Raw genomic sequence first — 25,669 nt, forward strand, 5'->3', positions numbered from 1 at the left:
TGGGACTGGGCCAAGCCAAAGCTAGAAACACAATCCAGCAGGAATCTAGTTGAGCCATCACCACTACCTCCAGGAAATGCATTAGTAGGAAGCTAGAGCCAAGACTCGAACCCAAGTACTCAGATAATGCGACCCAGACACCTTAATGGCATTTGAGCTGCTAGGCCAAATACCTGCCCCAGAGAATTTTTTCCCCCTCATTTTGGGAGTTTGTTTAGCTCTGTATTCTTACTTATTTTCATCTACTAGAAAGGCAGAGACTGGTGGGGTGGGGGGGGAGGTAGACACAAAGGGAGCTCTTCCATATGTTGGTTCACTTCTCAAATGCCTGAGCTAGATAGGCCAAAACCAGGAGCCTGGAACTCTTATCTGGGAATCCCATGTGAGGAGCAGGAGCCCATCATCTGCTTCCTCCCAGGATGATTAGCAGTAAGCTGGATTGAAAGCAGAGGAACCACAACTCCAGCCTGCACTCTGATATGGGCTGCACGTGTTGCAAGCAGGGGCCTAACCCACTGTGCCTGAAAATTCAAAACAATAAAATTTGACTTAGAGTTAACATACAAGAAAACTTGTCTTTTTTGGTGTTAGAGCTCAGTGAGTTTTTGACAAACCATGTACAAAATGTACATGGTTATGTAGCAACAATCAGGGTATCGAAGAGTTCTATCAACTCAATAAGTACCCTTGTGCTCCTTTCTAGTTAATTCTTTCCCTCTTCCGTTTTCTGTCCTTGTAGTTTTGTCTTTGCCAAAAATGCCAGATAAATGGCATTATTAAACTTTTTGCATCTGGCTGTTTCACTTAGCATAATATATTGGAGGTTTATCCATGTTGTGTGTATCACTATTTCATTCCTTTTAAATGCTGAATGGTATTTCTTGTTGATTAACATAATTTGTTTATCCACTTACCTGTTGAACAACATTTGGTTTATCTCCACTTTGGGACAGTTATGAATGGCCAGCATAAACATGCATACACATTTTTGTATGACTATAAATTTTTTTAAAGATTTATTTGAAAATCAGAGTTACACAGTGGAGAGGCAGAGAGAGAGAGGTCTTCCATCCGCTGGTTCAATTCTCAATTGGCCTCAATGGTGGCCGGAGCTGCGCTGATCCAACGCCAGGGGCCAGGAGCTTCCTCTGGTGCAGGGGCCCAAGGACTTGGGCCATCTTCTACTGCTTTCCCAGGCCACAAGAGAGCTGGATTGGAAGTGGAGCAGCCGGGATTCAAACTGGCGTCCATATGGGATACTGGTACTGCAAGTGGCAGCTTTACCCGCTGCACTACAGCGCCGGCCCCTGACTATAAATTTTCATTTCTCTTGAATAAATACCTAGGAATGAGATTGCTGGGTCATTTGATAAGCATATGTGTAACTTTTAAAAAGCTGCAGAAGGCCGGCGCCGCGGCTCACTAGGCTAATCCTCCGCCTTGCGGCGCCGGCACACCGGGTTCTAGTCCCGGTCGGGGCGCCGGATTCTGTCCCGGTTGCCCCTCTTCCAAGCCAGCTGTCTGCTGTGGCCAGGGAGTGCAGTGGAGGATGGCCCAAGTGCTTGGGCCCTGCACCCGCATGGGAGACCAGGATAAGTACCTGGCTCCTGGCTTCGGATCAGCGCAGTGCGCCGGCCGCGGCGGCCATTGGAGGGTGAACCAACGGCAAAAGGAAGACCTTTCTCTCTGTCTCTCTCTCTCACTGTCCACTCTGCCTGTCAAAAAAAAAAAAAAAAAACCTACAGAAGTTGCTCCATAGCGGCCCACCATTTCCCATTCCTGCCAGCAGTGGGTGAAAGTATCAGTTGGTTTCTTAAAAACAGAAAAGAAAGTGTCAGTTGGTATATTCACCAACTGACTGTAGTATTTTTTAAAGTAGGTGCATGATATCATTGTGATTTTGTGGTTCCCTAGTGAGTCATGTTCAGCATCCTTTCTTGAGTACCTTCCTTGAAGTATCTTCTTCCTTCAAGTTTCAAGTTCAGATGTTGCTCACTTTCTTGTTTAGTTTGATATACACATATTCTTGATCCCTGGGCTTTGTGTTCCACTCATAAAACAAGGATTTTCTCAGCAGTCTAATTTTTATGAAGTCCTCTGTATCTTTTTTTTTTCCCCATAGATTGTGTGTTGGGTGTTACATCTAAGAAATCTTCATCTAACTCATGTTTACAAAGTTTTTCTCCCACATTTTCTTCCGAAAGTTTCATTGTTCAGATTTTAAATTTAGGCCTGTGATCCATTTTTTATATTATTTTTATACGGTACTAGCCAAGTATATAGTCCAGTTTTTTTTTTTTTTTTTTTTTTTTTTGTAGTGACATCCCATTGTTTCAGCATCATGTTGGAAAAGACTGTTTTTCTCTTGAATTGCCTTTGCACCCTGGTTGAAAGGTCAGTTGATCATATGTGTGTGTGGATCTGTTACTGGAGGCCATTCTTTTTTAAAGACTTATTTATTTGAAAGGCAGAGGCAGTCATTGACAGTCCACTGGTTCATTCCCCAAATGGCCGCAATGGCCAAAGCTGAGCTGATTCGAGCCAGGAGCCAGAAACCTCCTCTGGGTCTCCCACATGGGTGCAGGGGCCGCCTTCTGCTTTCCCAGGCCATAGCAGAGAGCTGGATCAGAAGTGGAGCAGCTGGAACTAGAACAGGTACCCATACAGGATGTCAGCACTGCAGGCAGTGGCTTTACTCACTACGCCATAGTGCCACCCTCAATGGAGGCCATTTTATTAATTTAATTTCTGTCTTTATGTCAATGCTACAGTGTCTTGATTGCTGTGTAACTCTTTAAATCAGGTATATTGTGTCTTAAGATTTTCTTCCCCCCTTAGAGATCATTTTTTTCCATTTTTGTTTTTTACTGTCACCTATTTTGAAATAGATTTTTTTTAAAAGTCCAATTTTCATTTCAAGTCCATTTTTCGAAATTCTGATCTTCCTGACATTTCACCTTGTCATGTCCTTTTCCGGGCTAGAAAAACCTCCAGTGGCTTTTATTACAGGATAAAGTAAAAAGTCTTCAGTTTGACTTTTCACAGTGAGTATCTTCTTGTTAAGATTTCAGGGACCTCATAGACTATTAGTCAGGTATATTATTATGCTATCATCTTTTTAAAAATGGGACATGGGATAGGACTCAAGCTACTCTTTGTGGATGTAAAATGTACTCTGTTGACCATAATCTGAGAAAGGCTTGCTCGGCTTTGGGAATAGAGTCCTGGAAGTTAGTGACTGTTTATTGAATACATGCCAGGTACTGTGCTTTATAGCTGTGATTTCAGTTAATCCTCAGGATGAGTGAGAATTTTGAGGCCCAGAGAGCTTAACTTCTCTAGAGATACAACTAGGGTTAACACCATAACTAATCTTGAATTCAAATCCTGGAACTTTACCCGCTATCTTATTTCTACTAATTACTGTATTTCTGAAACAGATGTGTGTTGTAAATTTGATTTTGCCATCTCTTGGTTCCAAGAGCTTCTGTCATTGACAGATGCATCTTGGAGTAAATGGAATCCTGGTGAAGTGGGGGAAATGGGGTCCAGTTTTTTATCCCAGGTCCCTGTTCTATTGAGAGCAGCATTCTACATACAGGCACTTGTACAGAGCATATAGTGATAACGTTTATTTAAAAGGTGGGTGTAGGGGCTGGTACCTGCAGTGCCGCCATCCCAAATGGGTGCCAGTTCAAGACCTGGCTGCTCCACTTCTGATCCAGCTCTGCTATGGCCTGGGAAAGCAGTAGAAGATGGCCCAAGTGCTTGGGGCCCTGCACCCACGTGGGAGACCTGGAAAAAGCTCCTGGCTCTTGGCATCAGACTGGTGCAGTTCCTTCCATTGCAGCCAATTGGGGAGTGAAGTGAAAGGTAGAAGACCTCTCTCTCTCTCTTTCTTTCTCTCTCTCTCTCTCTCTAACTCTGACTTTCAAATAAACAAATAAATCTTTTAAAAAAAATGTGGGCATAGTTGAGGAGTGGAGTGTGCCAGAGGGAGTAAAAGGGTGGGGGAGAAGTAGAGAGGTGGTACCTCTGCATCTCCTTCAGTCTTGGTCTCCCACAGAAGGGGTGGAGGGAGTACCTCCCAGCCCCTCCTCTTTTGAGGTAATGTGTTCACCTGGGAATTTTATGATACCTCCATAAAGTTGCAGGTGGTGCTTAATACACATATTTACACAACTTCCCCCCCACCCAGGTCCTGAGAAAGGGGTGTTCTGATTGACAAGCGAGATAGAATTACAGGGGGTAGGGACTTATGGTTTGTGACCTCCAGCTCAGCTAGCTACCTTATCCCGGATCGCTAGAAGTGGGAAAAGATGATTATCATGTGGTAAGTTTTATTTTTAGCCTTGTGGAAATTACCAAAATCATTTATTTGAAATTTATGACCTACACTTTGTATCACTTACTATTGTTATTGGGGAACATATTTTAAAATTAATATTTTGGGTTCTGGTCTCAAGCATCCTAAGCTTAGACATAAACAATACAGGCAAGGTTCAAGATTTATTTGGGGACGTGAGGGCTTTAAGGGTGAGGGGGATCAGAAAGATAACTGGGAGAGAGTTCCATACCAGGCAGGCCAAAGGACCACATGCAGGAGTCCACCAGCTGGAGCTGCACTGAGAAATCGCACAGGCCAGAGTGGCAGCAAGTACCTGCGGCGGGCTGGGGAACAAACAGGAGGAGAAACAGCCAAATGGCCGCACTCTAGAGATGCACGCGAGAGCAAGGGTGGGTGGGCCCTGGGCGTTCCACGCCTCTTAACTTCCAAGAGGGAAGTGGCTATGTAGTCAGTTTGGCAGGTGGGCATATAGAGGTGAGGTAAGGTAAGGGCACGGTCTCCAGCTCATGAATTTAATGCTATCTGCCTGCCCATATCAAAGGTATCCTGTGTTGTTAAGCTGTTGGACTCATCCTTAGCACTTAGCACTTAGAACTACTACTATAGGAGGGAAAGTAACTACACAGAGCACTCCTAGAGAGAGGACAGAGTAGCAAAGACCGTGGCTTGTTACACTTGATCTTAGCCAAAAGACAGAGAAGTGATAAGACCATGGCTTGTTAATGGTCACCAACTCAAGTGGTTGTGGGATTTTTCTGTAGTTTGGTTCAGACTCACAAAGCAATTGATTAGATTAAACAGTTGTGACAGAGAGGGAATTAGAGGCTTCTGATGAGTTGTGGAAAGCGATTTCTCTTGAGGCTTAAGGTGGATAGAGGCTCCTGGCTTCAGATACCACCCAGCCCTGGCTGTTGCAGCCATTTGAGGAGTGAAACAGCAGACAGAAGACTCTGTTTATTCCTCTCTTGTCTGTAACTCTGCCTCTCAAGTAAATAAAAAATCTTTGCAAAAGAAATACATTTTATGGTCACCTGACATAACATGTATATAACATGAAACAGACATTTCTTAACACTTCTGTTCTTTGCGATCTGTGCTGGTGTACCTAAAAACGGTACGGGATCATGGCTCAGCATGTTGATTTCCTGACCCTCTGGATCAAAGCCGCTGTTTCGGTGATGAGAGTCAAAGTATGAACACCGGGGAATCTCTTGTCTCATGCAGGTGTCAGAAGAGGTGCAGTCTGGGTGTAGACAGCTTATGCACACGGATGTCAGGGTCCCTCAAAGTGATGCTAAGAAATTGGGGTGAAGATGACAGCTGTCCTCATAATAATGAGTTGTGTTCCAGATATCTTACATAATACATAAGTTTTAATGGACTCCCCCTTTTGTCAGATGACTTTCTTGATGTTAGTAGTTAGTAAATTGAAAACCATTATATCCCAGTGAATTGTTCTCGAAAATATATGTTGATGTGTGTATATAATCTAGGAATATTTTTAGAGAGCAAGTTTGAAAACAAGTTCAAAATTAAAACTATTAAAATAATTACATAAACAATAACTATTTTGCAATAATTGCAAAGTATGTGATCCAACATAGTGTACCTTGAAAGTGTATCTTCTGTAGTAAAATTTACTGGGTAAAAAAAATTTACTGTATTACATTGTTGGAAAATATATGTACTATTTACATTGTTGAAAAATATAAATGCATAAAATTATGCTGTTTTTATATTTTTACTCACAGAAATTTTTTGATTAAATTTTTGTAGTTTTAGAGTGGTTTTTGGTTTGCAGGAACAATATTTTTGTATTTTTTAAAAATATTTATTTATTTATTTGAAGGCAGACTTACAGAGAGGCAGAGAGAGAGAGTGATCCTCTGGTTCACTCCCCAGATGGCTGCAGTGGCCGGAGCTGTGCCGATCTGAATCCAGGAGCCAGGAGCTTCTTCTGGGTCTCCCACATGGGTGCAGGGGCCCAAGCACTTGGGCCATCTTCTACTGCTTTCTCTGGCCATAAGAAGAGTTGGATCTGAAGAGCAGCAGCCGGGACTCGAACCAGTGCCCATATAGGATGCCAGCACTGCCGATGCTGGCTTTACCTGCTCACAATGACACAGCACCAGCCCCTAGGAAGAGTGTTTGGAATTTCACTGTGGGAATTGGGATATATCCTGTTCAAATGTTTTATATTGTCATAAAACGAGTGAGTTATGTCTGTTTGTCTAAAGAGGTGATCTGGAGTTTGAGATTCTCAAACTGTACAGATTTGTATGTCTTTTGAGAGCATGATTGTTGCTGAAACATCTTCAGGAGATGACTACGAAAAGCAAGAGTAAATGTATGAAGTTATGAAGGGAAATTTTAAAAGGTGACCACAGTAAAGAACATGATATGCCCCTTTTGGGGCCAGCGTTGTGGCACAGCAGGTTAAAGCCCTGGCCTGAATTGCCGGCATCCCATATGGATGCTGGTTCAAGTCCTGGCTGCTCCATTTCTGATCCAGCTCTCTGCTATGGCCTGGGAAAGCAGTAGAAGATGGCCCAAGTCCTTGGACCCCTGAACCCACCTGGGAGACCCAGAAGAAGCTTCTGGCTTCAGATCAGTGCAGCTCCGGCCGTTGTGGCCATCTGGGGAGTGAGCCAGTGGATGAAAGATCTCTATCTGTCTCTACCTCTCTCTGTAACTTTCAAATAAATAAAATAAAATCTTTTTTAAAAAATGCCCCTTTGTAGCTGCAAGCACACTTCCTGCAAAGCTTGGCCAAAAGGCTGAATGGCTTCTTCAGAGGACCTCTCTTCAAGCCAGAAACGACAATAATCAGAACTGAGAGCACTTGAAAATGAGCAGTAGGATTTATTTACAAGGATAAATTACTGTTTAATGCTGACTTGTAAAGATTTCAAGCCTTTCTGTTTCTTGATTTCAGTAATTAATTGTCTCCCCTTGGGGTAAGGGTGGTAAAGGCAAGGAGAGACCCAAGGGAAACTCAGCTTTTCTTCAATACCATTTCTGCCAATGAATAATACCTTTGTCTCAGGGACCAGTCTGATTGAGAAACCCAGCTTGTGCCCTAAGGGATAAGGTTTTAAATTCTGGTATCCCAGTTACTCTTTTTAAGATTTATTTGATTGAAAGGCAGAAGTTAGAGGGAGATCTTGCATCCATTGGTTCATTCCCCAGATGGCTGAAACAGCTGGAGCTAGGCTGATCTGAAACCAGGAGCTTCTTCCAGATTTCCCACAAGGGTGCCAAGGCCCAAGGATTTGGGCCATCTGCTTTCCCAGGTGCATTAGCAGGGAGCTGCAGTGGAACTGAAGCAGCAGGGACTCCAGCCAGCGCCGACATGAGATGCGGGTGCCCTGGGCGATGGCTTTACCCACTAAGCCACAGCGCTGGAGGGGTGGCAGAGCCATTTATGCTTTGTGAAGACAGCAGCTGGCTGTTTCGATTAGATTACATTGTCTGCTTTTACTGGGATAATTGCTTTATGCTTTTCAAATTAGTCTGTGAAATATTTTATGCCCTTTATGATACAAGTGGGAAACTCTTTGTGTAGAGATAATTGTATCTTCAATACATGATCCTTTTATCTGTCACTCCATTTTAGGACTTTTATCCCATGTTAATATAATGTGTATAACTTTGTTTTCAGTTTGAATGTGGCTTCCTGAATTTCACATAACTGTATTAGCTTTTTGTTACTATAACAAGCTGTCTGAGCAGGCTGCTATCTAAAGAAAAGGGGTTTATTTTGGCTCTTGACTGGAGGTTCCCAGCCCAAAGAGGATGACACTCGCTTTGTGAGGGCACCCTTGAGTGCATCACCTCATGGAAGAAACACACATGGTCTGTGCTCCCTTCTTACAAGGTCACCAGGATTCAGTCATGGGGGGATCCCCACCCTAGTGATCTTATCACTTTCCAAAGATCCACCTTTGAGTGCCATATTGGATTATGTTTCCATCCTCTTAATACCATTAATGAGACTTTGGGGATGAAATCTCCTGCATGAGTTATTTTGGGGGTTGGGGTGCAAATCATATTCAAACCATAGCAATAATTTCTGAAGCTATGCTCCCCCTCCCTTCAGCCCTGCAAGTGAAGTTGAGGTCTGCCTGTGCCACTGCAGAGAACTGTCTAATCCAGTGTTTCTTGCTGTTTCCCAACTCTTGGGGTGATTTGCATATCTTATCCTTAACCCTTTCACTATTTTTAACCCAGTTCTGCTTCCAAAAACTACATAAACCCTTATTCTCTATGTATATAAGAGTATTAAAGTACCTATATAAGGATATTAAAGCCTACACGGAATAGCTAGAAGTACCCACTGAACACCCTTAGTTTCACTTTGTCTTCCTTCTTCCTAATTAAACTTCTTTTGCTTCAAGTACTAGTGTTCAGTGTAAGTAAAAATTTCATTCTTTTTAATTTTTAGGTTTTGCTAACATAAGGGAGTTTCCCCCTTTTATTTTTTAAGATTTAATTTACTTGAAAGTCAGAGTTGCGGTGGGGGTCTTCCATCCACTGGTTCACTCCCCAGATGGCTGCAATGGCTGGAGCTGCGCCAATCTGAAGCCAGGAGCCAGGAGCTTCTTCCAGGTCTCCCACGTGGGTGCAGGAGCCCAAGGACTTGGGCCATCTTCCACTCTTTTCCCAGGCCATAGCAGAGAGCTGGATCATAAGTGGAGTAGCCAGGACTTGAACTGGCACTCATATGGGATGCTGGCACTGCAGGTGGCAGCCTTACCCGCTACACCACAGTGCAGCTCCCCCCCTCCCCTTACTGTTTTCATTACATAAAGTAGTATTGCTATATTTTGAGTTAAATTCTCCTTTATGGGCTAGCGTATGTAAGATGGTTTCTTCTTGCACTACTATCATATCCCTGTGTCCATGACTGGGTGCCAATAAATACAGATTGAATTGTTTCTTGATTTTATTGAACTGTATTTCCTCTTTCATTGATATACAATTGATCTTTTGTGCTATCTAGATGAAAATGACCTTCAGAGATCTGTTTTAATGGCATTCGTTTTTCAGCAATCTGAGTGTATGTTGGCCGTACTTTCCAGTTGTTGATGGGCTAATTAATAAATGAGGATAATTTTAGATAAATTCAAGTACTAAGCAGAAATAAGACAGGAGATTGATAAGGAGTGGGTCTGCCTTAAACAGTGTCATTTTAAAGAACTGATATTTGAACTCAGACTAGAATGACAAAAGTGTGTCATACATTCAAAGATCTAGAAGGTGGCAGGAACAAAAGGGCCAAGGCAACTGGGAACTTGGCAGGAGCAGAAAGGATGTGACTGGAGACGTGGCCCAAATCCATGGTCAGGAATTGAGAAGGCTTTCTAATTGCAATGAGGATTTTAAAAACTTTATTTTCATTTTGGTTGAAAGACTGAGAATGATCTCCCATCTTTTGATTCACTCTCCAAATTCCCGAAACAACCAGGAATGAGCTACATTGAAGCCAGATCCCAGAACTCAGTACAGATCTCCCATGTGACAAGGACCCAGTTACTTGAGCCAACACCAGCTGCATTCCAGGATGCACAGCTGCAGGAGCTGGATCCAAGTGGAGTAGTCAGGACTTGAACCAGGCACCCCCTTGTGGAATGCAGACATCCCAAGAGGAGGCTTCACTTATATGCCACATACCACCCCTGCAACAAAGTTTTAATTAAAGAAGGAACATTTAATTTTCAAAAGTTTGTGTAGGCTGCTTTGTAGAGAATACTTCAAGTTTGAGAAGTTCTAGTGGACACTTTAAATTGTATGTTGGGTCCACAGTACCAGACCCTCCCCTCTTGGGCTACTTTCTGACATTCTGTGCCAGCCACCTTTTCCCACTCTCCAGACATGTCCCTCCTGCTTTTACCAAGTTCTTTTATGTCTAATGAGTGGGAAATAGGTCTGCCCACTTGCAGATTTCTAGTTGTCTCTCAGCAGCTTCTATTTCTAAGCCAGCTTTTTAATTAAATAAGTGTTTGAATTTATGAAGTAGGCCTTTGGTGTTGACAACATTGTGCCTACCATCTGCAAGCAACACCTGTTTGTGGTTTGGAAGTGGGAAAAGTGCAAGTTAAACCTCAGGAGCATAAGATTGGTGTTAATGTAACTCTCTTTTGCTTTCACTGCACATTCTTTTGAGGTGGGAGTTAGGTATGGCAGGTAGAGTGTAATAATGAATAAGAGAAAAGGAGAGTATTGAGTGAAACTGGGGAGGGATTGCTTCCTTTTTCCTGGTGATTAAAAATCTGAACCATTTCTTCACTGGATACAAACCCTGTTCTGAAGTCTTCCTGCAAAAATTGTAGATAGAGAGGTGAGAAGTTGAGTCTGTGGTTGTTGATTTGAAAATGTGTCTTAATTGTCTGGATACTCTAGACCTTTACTGAATGAGTGACAGGATTTCTATCTTCAAGGAGTTTTTAAAATGAAGACTTTCATTACATATTTTGAGATTACTCTTTTTTTAAAAGGTGTACCTGGTAGCACTTCTAACAGTCATATGAAAGAATGTAAGCTAGTTATGTTTTATTGATTTTTATATTAAGATTAAGCCTCATTTCAAGGACACCAGAGGTAATTAGCTTAGTTTAGACCTAAATTAATAGTCATCTCTAACAAAATTTCTGATGTGTTGGTCAGTCACAAAAGTGTTTATTTATAATAGCTTAATTTCTTTAAATATACATATATAGCTATAAATACATACACACTGCTATAAAGCCACATTAATGACATTTTTAAAATAGCTCAAATGCTAATTAAAAAAAAATGTTTTCTGACCCCCCCCCCATTTTCCCTTGTTACATCTACTAGAATGGTTTTTAAAAAGAAAAAACTAGAATTAAAGTATTTTTTACCTTAGTGTGCCAGTACATACTGAGCTGTTGTTCTCTTTTATAGGGAAATCCTCATTGACGATTCAGTTTGTTGAAGGTCAATTTGTTGACTCCTACGATCCAACCATAGAAAACAGTAAGTATTGTTTTCAAGTACTTATAAACTGAGAATCATTCTTTTGCATACAAATAACCATTGTGTATTCATGGAGGCTTTGATTACAGGGGGAATTCAGTTATATCTGTGTCTCTTTGAGGTCAAAGAAAGCTTGGCAGAACTTTATTGCCTTCTTTCAACATCTCCTACCATCTAGAAATTGTTAGTTAAGTTAGTAGAAATTGGTATTCTGTTGGAACATTCTGGTATCCCAGAATCTGCTTTAAGAAAGCAGAAAGAGAAAGTGCAGTCTTTGGGGAGGGTCCCTTGTTCCTCTCAGCAGCAGCCCTTTTTAGGGATTTCAAGCTTGAAAAGAAAGAATGAAAACATTCCTGATCCCTTGTGCCTTACTCTGTAGCACTAGTCCTCCACCCACCCCTCCTAGTCCTAAAGACTTGAAAGAAGGCCATGGAAAAATGAACTGTTCTGGGGCCAGAACATTTGAAGCATGAAAAAGAGGTTGGCTGAGAAAACCTGTTGGCATTTCAAGCCATGTTCAGAAGAAAAGCACAGTCAACCAGAACCACAACCTTTACTTGATTCAGTTCCCATCTGTGGTTTCATAATCCTCCTGGAGGATTCTAGGACTGTAAGGCGAATCTCTGAGGATGACTCCATGCTAGGAGGCTGGTTTATTGGAAACTGATCTCTTTACAGGTGAGGCCCTGGTACCTTTCTAGGTAGGCCCTGGAGCCAGTGTTCTCAGGTTCTTGAGACCAGGACTTACTGAGGATTTGTTACCACAAACTTACAGATTTAAATGCCAGATTCATTAAAAAATGGCCTATTAGGCATCAGACTTAACAGCTAGGTTCATAAACATATAACAACTAGGTTCGTGAACTTGACCTGCTGGAATCTTACAAGAGGAACACTTGACTGCTTTGGCTTATGGTAGGGGGGCTGGCACACAGCAGCCTGCAGACCAAAAGGTCCACTGCATATTTTGTACAGCCCAAGAGAATTCCACCTCCCTTTTCTTTCCTTTTTTTTGTTTTCTTTTTTAAGTAATTTGTAAAGAATTGTTTCTTAGAATTCTGGAGGCTAAGTCCAAGGTCAGGGGCTTCAAGCCTTCTTACTTGTGGGGACTTTGCAGAGCCCTAGGGGAAGGCAGGGCATCACATGGATACAGCAGTTTTTATAGTTTTAAACTTTTTTTGAAGTTCAGTGAAGAATAATGTCTGTCACATATGAAAATTATGAGAAATTCGTATTTCATCATCCATAAATGAAAGTTCCATTAGAACACAGCCATGTTTGTACCTTTATGTCTGGCTGCTTTTGCTCTGCAGTGACACAGTTGTTGAATAGTTAAAACAAAGACCATATAGCTTACACAGCCTAAGTGTTTACTTTCTAGCCTTTTACAAAAAAAGTTAAAATATTTGACAATCCTTGATGCCTTGGCGTACTGTTGGCAGAGAAGGAAACTGTTGATTTCTAAAATGACTCTGGCAAAATCCATGTTTGAAACTCACCTCTGTTGGTTTCTTCAGGGAAGAGTCCAGAATGTATCCTGTGTTGATTTGTTGAGACGGTTATGTATAAAAAAGTAACAAAATGAGGACCAGATTAATTTGTTCTTTTAAAAAATATTTTATTTATTTATTTGAAAGAGTTACACAGATAGAGGAGAGAGAGAGAGAGAGAGGTCTTCCCTCCAATGATTCACTCCCCAATTGGCCGTAACAGCCGGAGCTGCACTGATTCGAAGCCAGGAGCCAGGAGCTTCTTCCAGATCTCCCACGTGGGTACAGAGGCCCAAGGACTTGGGCCATCTTCTACTGCTTTCCCAGGCCATAGCAAAAAGCTGGATTGGCAATGGAGCAGCTAGGTCTCAAACCGGCGCCCATATGGAATGCCAGCACTGCAGGCCAAGGCATTAACCCGCTGTGCCACAGCACCGGCCCAAGGACCAGGTTAATTTGAATGCTAGGTGAACAAATTAGGTTATCTGTCCACTGAAGTGATAACATAAGAAAACCATAATCTTGGCCTAAACATTAATTTGCTATGTATAGCAATTTAGGATTTTATATCCTTAAAAAGATGAGGCTCTGACCGGCACCGCGGCTAAATAGGCTAATCCTCCACCTAGCAGCGCGGCACACCGGTTTCTAGTCCCAGTCAGGGCGCCGGATTCTGTCCTGGTTGCGCCTCTTCCAGGCCAGCTCTCTGCTATGGCCCGGGAGTGCAGTGGAGGATGGCCCAAGTGCTTGGGCCCTGCACCCATGGGAGACCAGGAGAAACACCTGGCTCCTGCCTTCAGATCAGCGCGGTGCGCCAGCTGCAGCGCACCAGCCATGGCGGCCATTGGAGGGTGAACCAACGGCAAAAGGAAGACCTTTCTCTCTCTCTCTCTCTCTCTCTCTCACTATCCACTCTGCCTGTCAAAAAATAAACAAATAAAAATAAAGTACAGAAAATCTCTTGATCTGGTCCTGACAAGGCAACTGCACACAGTACTCAAATTTAAAAAAAAAAAAAAGATGAGGCTCATTTGGGAATGCTATTCATAGAAAGGTAGAAGATATTTCTCTTGATAGTCTGCCCATTAAAGTGTTTTGGTTTTTTCTATTTATTTATTTGAAAGAGTTAGAGAGAGAGATCTTCTAACCGCTGGTTCACACCCCAGATGGCCACAAGGGTCAGGGCTGAGCCAGCCCAAAACCAGAAGCCAGGAGCTTCTTCCAGGTCTCCCATGTGGATGGCAGGAGCCTAAGTACTTGGGCCATCCTCTACTGCTTTTCCCAAGACATTAACAGGGAGCTAGAACTGAAGTGGAGCAACCTTGACACAAACTGGTGCACATATGGGATGCTGGCATTGCAGCTGGCAGCTTTACCTGCTATGCCACAGTGCTAGCTCCTGAAGTGCTTTCATAATTGCACATAATTTTTCTTTACAGGTAAGTAATGGATCAAAAGAAAGTCCAATGTATGTATCTTACTATCTCAAAGCCAGAATGATGTGATTATTTTTATTAATATCAGAGAGAGGCTGGCGCCGCGGCTCACTAGGCTAATCCTCCGTCTGCAGCACCAGCGCACCGGGTTCTAGTCCTTGTCAGGGCGCCGGATTCTGTCCCGGTTGCCCCTCTTCCAGGCCAGCTCTCTGCTGTGGCCAGGGAGTGCAGTGGAGGATGGCCCAAGTGCTTGGGCCCTGCACCCACATGAGAGACCAGGAGAAGCACCTGGCTCCTGGCTTTGGATCAGCGTGGTGCGCCGGCCACAGTGCGCCAGCTGCAGCAGCTATTGGAGGGTGAACCAACTGTAAAGGAAAACCTTTCTGTCTCTCTCTCTCTCACTGTCCACTCTGCCTGTCAAAAAATATATATATATCAGAGAGAATTCCTGTCCACCGGTTCACTCCTGAAATGTCCACAGTAGGCAGGGGTAAGACAAGCTGAAGTCGGGGGCCATATCTCCCACATGAGGGCCATAGACCAGTTACCTGAGCCATCACCTGCTGCCTCCAGAGTGTGCATTACCAGGAAGCTGGAATCAGGAATAGAGCTAGGACTTGAATCCAGGCACTCCAATATTAGGATGCAGACTTCCCAATCCCAGGCCTACTAACTACTAGGCCAAACGCCCAGCTCTCTGTTATGGCCTGGGAAAGCAGTGGAGGATGGCCCAAGTGCATGGGCCCCTGTACCTGTGTGGGAGACTCAAGAGGCTCCTGGTTCCTGATTTCAGATCAGCCCAGCTCTGGCCATAGCAGCCATTTGGGGAGTGAACCAGTGGATGGAAGACCTCTCTGTCTCTCCCTCTCTCTGTCTGGAACTCTACCTCTCAATTAAATAAATAAAATTTTAAAAAGAAAGAATAAAAATTCAATATCCTGAGGTCTTTTGCCTCCTTTCCAAGCTAGTTGCCTACCTAGTTTTCTCACCTTCAGCCACAATGGCATGCTTGCTTATTTTTCTTGCTGTTTGTTTATAACCTCTGTATGTATGGATGCTATGGATGCTCTTCTCCTAGAGGAGACACTAGACAGATCGGGTGCACGCGTGTGTGCGTGCATGTGTGTGTATTTTCCTTCCTTTGCTAGGATGTCAGCTCACTAAGGGTCAGGGACCCCAACATTCCAATCACCTGAAGCAGCCTACTGGTGATAATAGGCACTCAGGAAATAGTTGTTAAATGTATTAAATTTTGTTTCAATAATTTGTCATAAAACTTAAGATCATATTTTATAACTATAGTTACTTCTAATTGAAGGTCACTGGTCTTTTTGCTCAACAGTGTTTCTTGATAATTTTCATTAAATCTGTAATGTACTTTTTTTTATCTTACCTGACTGAAGGTAAGATACATAGTGACTGCTGTTTGGCTGACATTGATTGAAAGTTCCAGAGTTGCAAGATACATCCCAAATTGAGAGGTTATTGTATGAAAAGCTATATTTGTATTTTTTCTTTGAATTGATGGAACAGGTTACATTGGATATTTCCTCTTTCTCTCTCTCTCTTTCCGCTTTATTTGAAATACAGATCTTCCACCCACTGGGTCACTCTCCAAATACCCACAACAGCCTGGGCTGGGTCAGGCTGAAGCCAGGAATTCAATGCAGATCTCCCACATGGATAGTGGCAGGAACATAACCACTTGAGCCATCACCAGCTAACTTCCTCACAGGGTGCGTGTTAGTGGGAAGCTGGAATCAGAAGCACAGCCAGTACTCATACCCAGGCACTCTAATATAGGTTACAGGGATCTCATGGTGGCACAGCTGCTCCACCGAACACACACCCCATCATTCCTCATCTATTCTGATTCAGTTTCATCTGGTTAACTATTTCCTTAAAGTGATCATTTCCAGACAGTCCAGGGTACACAGACAATGTAAGGTATGGCTCTTGGCTTAGGTGTCTGGTGTGTAACCTTTCTTCACCTTTCTTCTGGCACCCTTGCCTGCAACAGAAAACTATGATAGTAGATTCTTTCAGATACAGCTTTTTCAGCCATCCTTTCTGGAACTCATAATTCAGCAAGCTCTCCTGTCTCCTCCTTGTCACTTAGAGTTTTCTTGCCTAATTTCTATTTATCTGGTTTTGCTTTGCCTTTTGGCTGTGGTATGAAGTGGGACACCTCAGCTGTCTAAGGAGTAGATTCTGCTGCTTGGCTCTGGCACACAGGATGGCAGCTAGGTGATTGGAGGACGTACCGTGAAGCAAGATGGCTGGGGCTGGGCACGCATAGGAAATGTGCTCTGCTTTCTTGTCTGGGTTCCAGATGGTTACTTTTTAATGTTCTGCCTCTGTTAATGGTTCTTTCTTCCTTTGTCTATATTTGTTTGAAGTCTGTCTCCTTAGAATTCTGGAGTGACTTTTCGGGAGTTATTTAAAACTCATTTCCTTCTCCTCCCTTGTTGGAGAAAAGAACTTGTGAAAAATTGCTTGAGTCCTTAAGCTAAGTGGGAATGATGACTTTAACATAGAACATCTGTTCTATTGCGGTCTTATCTGCCAATAAAATGGTTAATTTTTTTGTGTTCTGAAAGTTCTTAGTACTTCAATTACTATTAGCTCTTTGTGCTATGATACCATACTTTCTATAAATTAACACTGTAGACTTCAGATTTTCTGTATTAATTTCAGTTTTTCACAAAAGGAGAGACTTCCCCCACAGAGCATTCAAATTTTTCTTACAGGATATGAATTATTACTTAATTTGTTTCTTTGAAAAAGATTCAGGATTTTCCCACTTCTATTAGCCAGTGTTTCTTGGAAAAAAGGGAGAACCTGTACAACTCAAAAATTTGTTCTTTTTCATTTTGTAGAACTTTGAGATTATTATGGATTCTGTGCTTGGTTGTCATTGTTCAAACTTAAAATGATCTAGAGTTATTTAATTTTTAAAACTAATAATTCCCTTTTTTTTTCCCCTGTAGCTTTCACAAAGTTGATCACAGTAAATGGACAAGAATATCATCTTCAACTTGTAGACACAGCTGGGCAAGTAAGTGACCTCGGTTATCTCACTATCCCATACAGCACCTCTGACAGTCCTGGGCCTGGCACAGATCCTCACACATACCAAGAGACCCCCCCTTGGTATATAACTGGATATTAATATGCTGTCTTCTGCAGTTTTTCGGATAGCTTGCTTTTCTGTTTTAGAATTGGTTTAAATTGTTCTTTTTTCTGTATTGTAAACTTTGATTCTGTATTAGAGAATTCATAGTAGTGCCTTTTCTCTAATAATGTACTCCACATTCAGAGCACAGTGCATCCTGTTGGTGGGGAAAGCTGTGAGAAGGATGTGCAGAAGCAGTTGGTTGAATCTGGTGAGGGATTAGGCCATAAAACACCCATTTGATTGGATTCCAAGATTCAGTTTGAGTGTTGCCTTTAGTTTGTATGTTTGGATGGGTACATTTGGAGTGACTGTAGAGTGTTGATTGGATTTGCCAGATGGTAGGTAATAATTGCTAAAGCTTAAAGTACCCCCCTTCCCCCAAAAAAGGGTGAACGTGGCTTAGTGTAGTAGTGATACATGGAATGGATCACCCAGGGTGCTGCCTAGAAGCAAGGGGAAAGAAAAAGAGTACTTGGAGGAAACAAAAAAGGCCCTTTAGATAGCTTTGCCACCCCCCGTTAGCATGCATCCAGCCCTGCTTTTATGAGGAACCATTCTGTTAGACTGAATTCTCCCCATTCTCTAGAGGGTAGGGAGTACAAAGAAGTTGAGAAGTCAGTAACTCACTCCTCTTGGCCTTGTATCTTTTTTTTAAAGATACGAATACATTTTTTTTGAGATTTATTTATTTGAAAGGCAGAGTTACAGAGAGTGAGGGAGAAACAGAGTTTCCATCCGCTGGTTCACTCCCCAGATGGCCACAACAACCAGGGCTAGGCTAATGTGGAGCCAGGAGCTTCTTCCAGGTCTCTCACATGGCTAGCAGGGCTCCAGTTACTTGAGCCATCTTCCATTGCTTTCCCATGTGCATTAGCAGGGAATTGAATTGGAAGTGGAGCTGCCGAGACTATAGCCCACATGGGATGCCAGTGCTACAGGCGGTGGCTTTACCCACTATGCCACAGCACCAGCCTCATTGCCCTAGCATCTTACAGTCAACAAAGGATCAGACTGGAAGGACGGTGAGTGTAGTATCATCTAGTCTGCTGTGTTAAATGGAAGCTCTTTTCTGGAACCCAGAATAGTTAGAACAGACAATTGTGTTTATCATTGAGCATGTTCACAGAACAATGAGGCACCTCTCTCATTCACCTTGCATACTCGTACACAGTAGTGAATATAATATACTTCGGTAATCAGACATCTGGGTGGTTTTATTGGAGCAGAATCATCCTGGGATTTTACAGGTAAACCAGGCCACATGACAGAAAGTAAGTTTGGGGCTTACTGAGACAAGGGGGACAGTAAAAGTCTCCATCAGGCAGCAATGGCATAGAGGACATAGTTTCTCTTATGAGATGGTGTGGAAGGGCCTCTTGAGTAAAGAGTTTGCATTGTAAGCTTAGGCTTTTTATCTGGTTTTATAGTTCAGTGACTATAATTTGAACCAAGACTCTTTGAGTGTGAGGGGGACTACTAGCAGTAATTATGCTGTGATAATAAATAAATAATGTCTGAACAAAGGGATATGACCATTGGGGCCGATGTTGTGGCGCAGTGGGTTGGGGTACCAGCATCCCCTATTAGAGTGCTGGCTCAAGACTTGGCTGCTCTGCTTCTGCTCCAGCTTCTTGGTAGTGTGCCTGGAAAGGCAGCTGAAAACGCCCAAGGACTTGGGCCCCTGCCGCTCGTGGTGGAAGACCTGCTTGGAGTTCCTGGTTCCTTGCTTCAGCCTGGCCCAGACCTGGCTGTTGCAACCATTGGGGAGGAATCAGTGGAAGGACGATCTCTCTCTCTCTCTCTCTCTCTCTCTCTCTCTGTTGCTGTACCTTTCAGTTAAGTAAATAAATAAATCTTTTTAAAATGCCACTTCCAACAATTTTCTTCTATAAAAAAGAACAGCCATTCCATTTACAGTAGGACTATGACATCAGGATTTTGATTTGCTTTTAAGTCTTTGGAATCTGTTAGAGTCTTGAAAAGTGGGCGTGAGCATGTAAATTGATTGAGTCACTTCCATGTCCTATTACTTTGGAAATGTATTTTATATCAGGCCAGAAGGGGCCCCCAGGTTTCACAGTTGTTTGCAGTGTGTTTGAGTCCTGGCTTTTTGTAATTACTGATTGAGTGACCTGAAGAAAGTGACTGAATTTTGATGTGCCTTGGCACCTTCAACTGTGAAATGGTGGTGACTGGTACCTACCTTCATGGGATTGTTAGGCTGAGGTTAACATAAGCCTTTGTAGAGCTGCAGTGCCTTAAGATATAATAATGCAAATAAAGAATCAAATTTTAGGGAGTGAGTGTATATGATATATAACAAGAGTAGTGGTCAGATTGCCATCTACTTAGTCTTACTACTTTGGGTTCTATTTCTATTCTGTAAGAATATTTAGAGAATTTTTATACAACATATATTCACTTTAAAAAAAAAAAAAGTTATGTATTTGAAAGAGTTACGCGGGGTGGGAGGGGTCTTCCACCTGCTGGTTCACTCCCCAATTGGCCACAACGGCCGGAGCTGCACCAGTCCGAAGCCAAGAGCTTCCTCCAAGTCTTCCGACGTGGGTGCAGGGGCCCAGGGACTTGGGCCATCTTCTGCTGCTTTCCCAGGCCATAGCAGAGAGCTGGATCATAAGTGGTGCAGCTGGGACTTGAACCAGTACCCATATGGGATACTGGCATTGCAGGCAGCAGCTTTACCTACTATGCCAACTGTGCCGGCCCCTATATTCACTTTTAAGCTACTTTGAATAACTTGTTTTCATTGCAGCTAATGTTTTGTTTTGTTTTGTTTTGTTTTGTTTTTTAAGATTTATTTATTTACTTGAAAGAGAGAGAGAGAGAGAAAGGTCTTCCATCTGTTGGTTCACTCCCCAGTTGGTCACAATGGCTTGAGCTGTGCCAATCCGGAGCCAGGAGCTTCTTCCGGGTCTCCCACGTGGGTGCAGGGGCCCAAGGACTTGGGCCATCTTCTGCTTTTCTAGGCCACAGCAGAGAGCTGCATCGGAAGTGGAGCAGCCGGGACTCACACAGGCTCCCATATGGGATGTCGGCACCCGCAGGTGGCGGCTTTACCTGCTATGCCACAGCACCGGCCCCATGCTAATGGTTCTTAAAGGTTACATTCTCAGGAGACAATAACATTAAAAAATTATACTAGAATTTATAATTCATGATGCTGAAATATAGGCATCTCCTGCCATTCTGTAGAAACGTGGATGAGAACAAAATCTTCACATTCATTGCTTCAAAAGCTATTGGATTCATACTGGGCTAGTTCTGGGAGTAAGACTGGCAGTAGTAGAGGAAGACAGTTAATGGATAGACTTTTATAAAAGCCATCTGTGGTGAGTTGGATCACTAACTTACACATGCCTAGAAGTAAAATTACACACTAAATGGCTGCGTGGGTCTGTGTGGCCACAAGCACTCAGTGCTTGCTGTCAGTATGTGTGACACTATCACTGAGTTGTCCAGATGGGGATAAGGCTGGTAGGTTAGATTTGTTTTGGCCTGATTTTGAGGTGAAAGTAGATACCCTAAATGAATTTTGGAGTAAGTATGTGATCTTTCAGGGGCCAGCACTGTGACATAGTGGGTAAAGCCACTGCCTGTGATGCTGTCACCACATATGCGTGCTGTTTCATGTCCCAGTTGCTCCACTTCTGATCCAGCTCCCTGCTAATGACCCAGAAAAAAACAGCCCAAAAAAGTCCTCGGGCCCCTGCACCTAAGTAGAAGACGCAAATGAATCTCCTGTCTCCTGGCTTCTGCCTGGCCCAGCCCTGGCTGTGGTAGCCATCTGAGGAATGAACCAGGAGATAGAAGATCTCTGTCTCTGTGTATATATATAAAACTATCAAAGTCAATCTTTTTTTAAAAAAAAATGTTAGCTTTCAATAAAAAAAAGGTGGGAGGAATCTGTGTTAATCATTAAATTCAATGACAAGTCAGTTGGTGACAATCAATGTTATAATGTAACGAAATTCACCTTTAAAACAAATATTAGGCCTGCACCGTGGCTCAATAGGCTAATCCTCCGCCTGCGGCACTGGCACACAGGGTTCTAGTCCCGGTCAGGGCGCTGGATTCTGTCCTGGTCGCTCCTCTTCCAGGCCAGCTCTCTGCTATGGCCTGGGAGTACAGTGGAGGATGGCCCAAGTGCTTGGGCCCTGCACCTGCATGGGAGACCAGGAGTGGCTCTTGGCTCCTGGCTTCGGATCGGTGTGGTGCACCAGTTGCAGGGTGCCGGCCGCGGTGGCCATTGGAGGGTGAACCAACGGCAAAGGAAGACCTTTCTCTCTGTCTCTCTCACTGTCCACTCTGCCTGTCAAAAAAACAAAACAAAAAATAAAAATAAAACAAATATTAAAGGTGGCGTTATGGCATGGTGGGTAAAGCTACCACCCGTGGTTCCAGCATCCCATATGGGCCCAGTTCAAGTCCCAGCTGCTCCACTTACGATCGAGCTCCCAGCTGTTGTGCCTGGGAAGGCAGTAGAAGATGGCCAGGTCCTTGGGTCCCTGCACCCACAAAGGAGATCTAAAGAATCCTGGCTTTAGATTGGCCCAGCTCAAGCCATTGGAGCCCTCTGGGGAGTGAACCAGCAGATAGGAGAGTTCTGTCTTATCTGCTCCTGCTCTTTCTCTATAACTCTTTCAAATAAATAAATAAATCTTGAAATAAAAAAAATTAAGTCTATGTATATAAATATATAAACATGCATACATACATACACTTAATGTTTGTTTTATATATATATACATCATAGATATATTTACTCAAAAGCAGAGAGAGAGTGTCCATCCCCTGGTTCACTCCCCTGATGGGTGTCAGAGGCCCAGGTACTTGTGATGGGAAGCAGAGCAGCTAGGACGCAAACACCAGCATGTGTGTTACATGTAGGTTACTGGTGTCCCATGTGGCAGCTTCATCCGCTGTATCACAATGCTGTCCCCAAATATCTTTCTTTAAAGATAGATCTAGGGCCGGCGCCGCGGCTCACTAGGCTAATCCTCCGCCTAGCGGCGCCGGCACACCGGGTTCTAGTCCCAGTCGGGGCGCCGGATTCTGTCCCGGTTGCCCCTCTTCCAGGCCAGCCCTCTGCTGTGGCCAGGGAGTGCAGTGGAGGATGGCCCAGGTGCTTGGGCCCTGCACCCCATGGGAGACCAGGAAAAGCACCTGGCTCCTGGCTCCTGCCATTGGATCAGCGCGGTGCGCCGGCCGCAGCGCGCTGGCCGCGGCGGCCATTGGAGGGTGAACCAACGGCAAAGGAAGACCTTTCTCTCTGTCTCTCTCTCTCTCTCACTGTCCACTCTGCCTGTCAAAAAAAAAAAAAAAAGATCTAAGTCTACGTGGTACAAGACAAAATAGCACAAAAAGATAAATAGGTGTCTTAATCCCCCCTTCGCACCATGACAACCCATTACCAGTTTCCAGTTTGTGCTTCCAAGATACTTTATAAATGGAAACAAAAATATGGTTTCAAGTTATTTTCTTACACAAAAAGTAACCCATCTCCATAGGGATATCATTCTGTTTCAACACAGGTCACTGGCATGCCCATTGGCCATATGATACCCAGTTATTTGGGCCTCTGGTAAGGTGTATTACACACTGTTGCCTGTATCGCTACCACCAGCAGGGCTGCAGTGAGCATCCTAGGTGTCATTTTAGACACACAGTATTTGTATGTAAACTTCTAAGAGTGGGGATGTGCTGCTTAGGGTTTGTGTCCTTCCCAGCATCGAGTTGAGAGCACCTTCCTCAACACAATGTGTTCACGCACTCTTGTTTACTGCTCTAAATGCAAAACAGTATTTCAGTCCAGCGTATGAAGGGCTTTGATCCTGTTTTCATTTTGAGGAGATTTCTCTCTCCTGTGAGTTACCCTGTTCATTTATTTTGCCATTTCTTAGATTGTGTTGTTGATCTTTGTTGACTTAAGAGATTTCCTTTTTCTTTTTTAAGATTTATTTATTTATTTGAGAGCTACTTACAGAAAGAGGGAGAAATGGAGAGAGAGGTCTTCCATCTGCTGGTTCACTCCCCAGATGGCTACAATAGCCGGAGCTGGGCCGATCCAAAGTCAGGAGCCAGGAGTTTCCTCTGGGTCTCCCACATGGGTGCAGGGGCCCAAGCACTTGGGCCCTCTTCTACTGCTTTCCCAGGCCATTAGCAGAGAGCTGGCTGGGAATTGGAACGGCCAGGACACTAACTGGTGCCCATATGGGATGCTGGTGCTGCAGGTGAAGGTTTAACCTGCTATACCACAGTGTCTGCCCTTCCTTTTTTCCTTTCTAAAGTTTTATTCATTTGAAAGGCAGTTAATGAGAGGGAAAGAGAGAGAGGCCGAGTTGTCCATCTGCTGGTTCACTCCCCAGATGCCACAATGGCCAGGGCTGGGCCAGGCTGGAGCCAGTAGCTTCTTCTGGGTCTCCCCACATGGGTGCTCAAGCACTTAGGCCATCCTGCTGCTTTCCCAGTCCCATTAACAGGGAGCTGGATTGGAAGTGGAGCCACCAGGACTTGAACCAGCGCCTATATATAATGCAGGCACTACAGGCAGTGGCTTCACCTGCTGTGCCACAACTCCAGCCCCTAGAAATTTCTTAAGTATGGAGGAAATTAGCATGTTGTGTGTTATCTGAGATACAAGGTTTTATTTTATTCTGTCTGTTCATGCTTTCTGTTTAGGAGATTTTCACCGTGAAGAACTTTTTCATTTTCAGACACTTAAATTTTGTAATCTTTTTTCAGTTGATTTTTTTAAAAACAAATTCTATGCAGAGTTTTAATTTTCATCATTAAATTTTAGATTCTTCTGGAATGTAATTTTGCAAAGGTGTGAACTACAGATCCAACTTGGCTGTTCACTCCCAGGTGGCTCTACACTTGTCCCTGTATGTTTTGTTGAGGGTTACTTTTTATCCTCACTTATTTCGAATGCCTTATTATTATATATCTAGTTCCGATACCTGTTTGAGTCTTTCTGGATGTTCCATTCATGAGTCGTTACAACATTATTTTAATTACTGTTGCTTTATGGTTTCTTTCACCTGCCCCTGCAGTTGGTGGTGTTTCTCAGAAATTGCTTTTTATTGGGATCATGCTAACATTTACAGATTAACTTAGGCTTCATTAGTGGGTGTCCTTTTGATTCTGCATGTTTTTGCTTAAGACCATGTATGCTGTTCATTTGTTTCTTTTGCCTCTTTTTTTTTTCTTTTCAAAGATTTCTTTTTTATTTATTTGAAAGGCAGAGTACAAAAAAAGAGAGCGAGCTTCCATCCACTGGTTCACTCCCCAAATGGCTGCAATGCCAGGGCTGGGCCAGACCAAAGCCAGGGGCTCAAACACTTGGGCCATTTTCCACTGCTTTCTCAGGTGCGTCGTGATGCAGAGAGCTGGATCAGAAGTGGAACAGCTGGGTCTCAAACCAGCACCCATATAGGATGCCAGCATTGTAGGTGGAGGCTTACCCGGTCACAGTGCCGGCCCCTTCTTTATTTAACCTCTTGAAAATATTTTTCTTTTCTTTTTTTTAGTGGTAAGCATGCTAGCAAAGTTTAATACAGAGAAATAAGAGTACACCTGAGAGGCCAGGCAAGCATCTCAATAAAGAACTGAGAGCCAGTATTTTGTCTTTAAATGGATTAAATGCTTTTGTTTTCTTAATTTTATTCTTGAGAATCTGGTCTTTTTGGTTGCTGTTGCAGAGTGGAGTGGGGTGCAGTTTTCCTGCGTTATGTCTTCTAAATGGTTGGTTTTTGCAGTGCTTCTTAAACATGATTACTCTATTTGCATTCAAACTTTGGACCTATTTTAGTGGCTGAGCTGGTGACTAAAATCATCAGGAATTTTGTTTTTAATCTTGGCAGAAAAGTATGTTGCATTAACAAAAATTTATTTTCTAACATTAACACCCAGCAGTTTAGCTTAGCAGTTTTGTTGTATACTGAAGCACCTGGGTTCTGTACTGGCCTCTGGCTCCTTACTGCCCCACTGCTGCCAGTGCAAACTCAGGGAGGCAGTGGTGCTGGCTCCAGTAGTTGGATTCCTGTCACCCTTGTGGCTTCACCTGGCTATCATAGTCATTTGGGGAGTGAACCAGTGAATGGGAGCTTTCTTTGTCTTTCTGGCCTCTCAAAAAAATAAATAAAAAAGGATTAATAATGAAAACAATGTTTTGCGTATATGCAAGTTCTGTGAAAAG

The 25,669-nt window shown here is 43.2% G+C and overlaps 1 protein-coding gene across 1 annotated transcript in view; it reads left to right on the plus strand.

Moving 5' to 3' along the window:
• The window catches only part of RHEB (Ras homolog, mTORC1 binding), a 64,017-nt gene that overhangs the window by 23,061 nt on the left and 15,287 nt on the right, over positions 1 to 25,669 (plus strand). The window contains exons 2-3 of the mRNA XM_002715063.5: positions 11,276 to 11,347; positions 17,264 to 17,331. Of these exons, the coding sequence (XP_002715109.1) occupies positions 11,276 to 11,347; positions 17,264 to 17,331 (140 nt within the window). The remainder of the gene's footprint in view (positions 1 to 11,275; positions 11,348 to 17,263; positions 17,332 to 25,669) is intronic.

The sequence above is a fragment of the Oryctolagus cuniculus genome, chromosome 7 (assembly GCF_964237555.1).
Source record: "Oryctolagus cuniculus chromosome 7, mOryCun1.1, whole genome shotgun sequence".
Lineage (NCBI taxonomy): Eukaryota > Metazoa > Chordata > Mammalia > Lagomorpha > Leporidae > Oryctolagus > Oryctolagus cuniculus.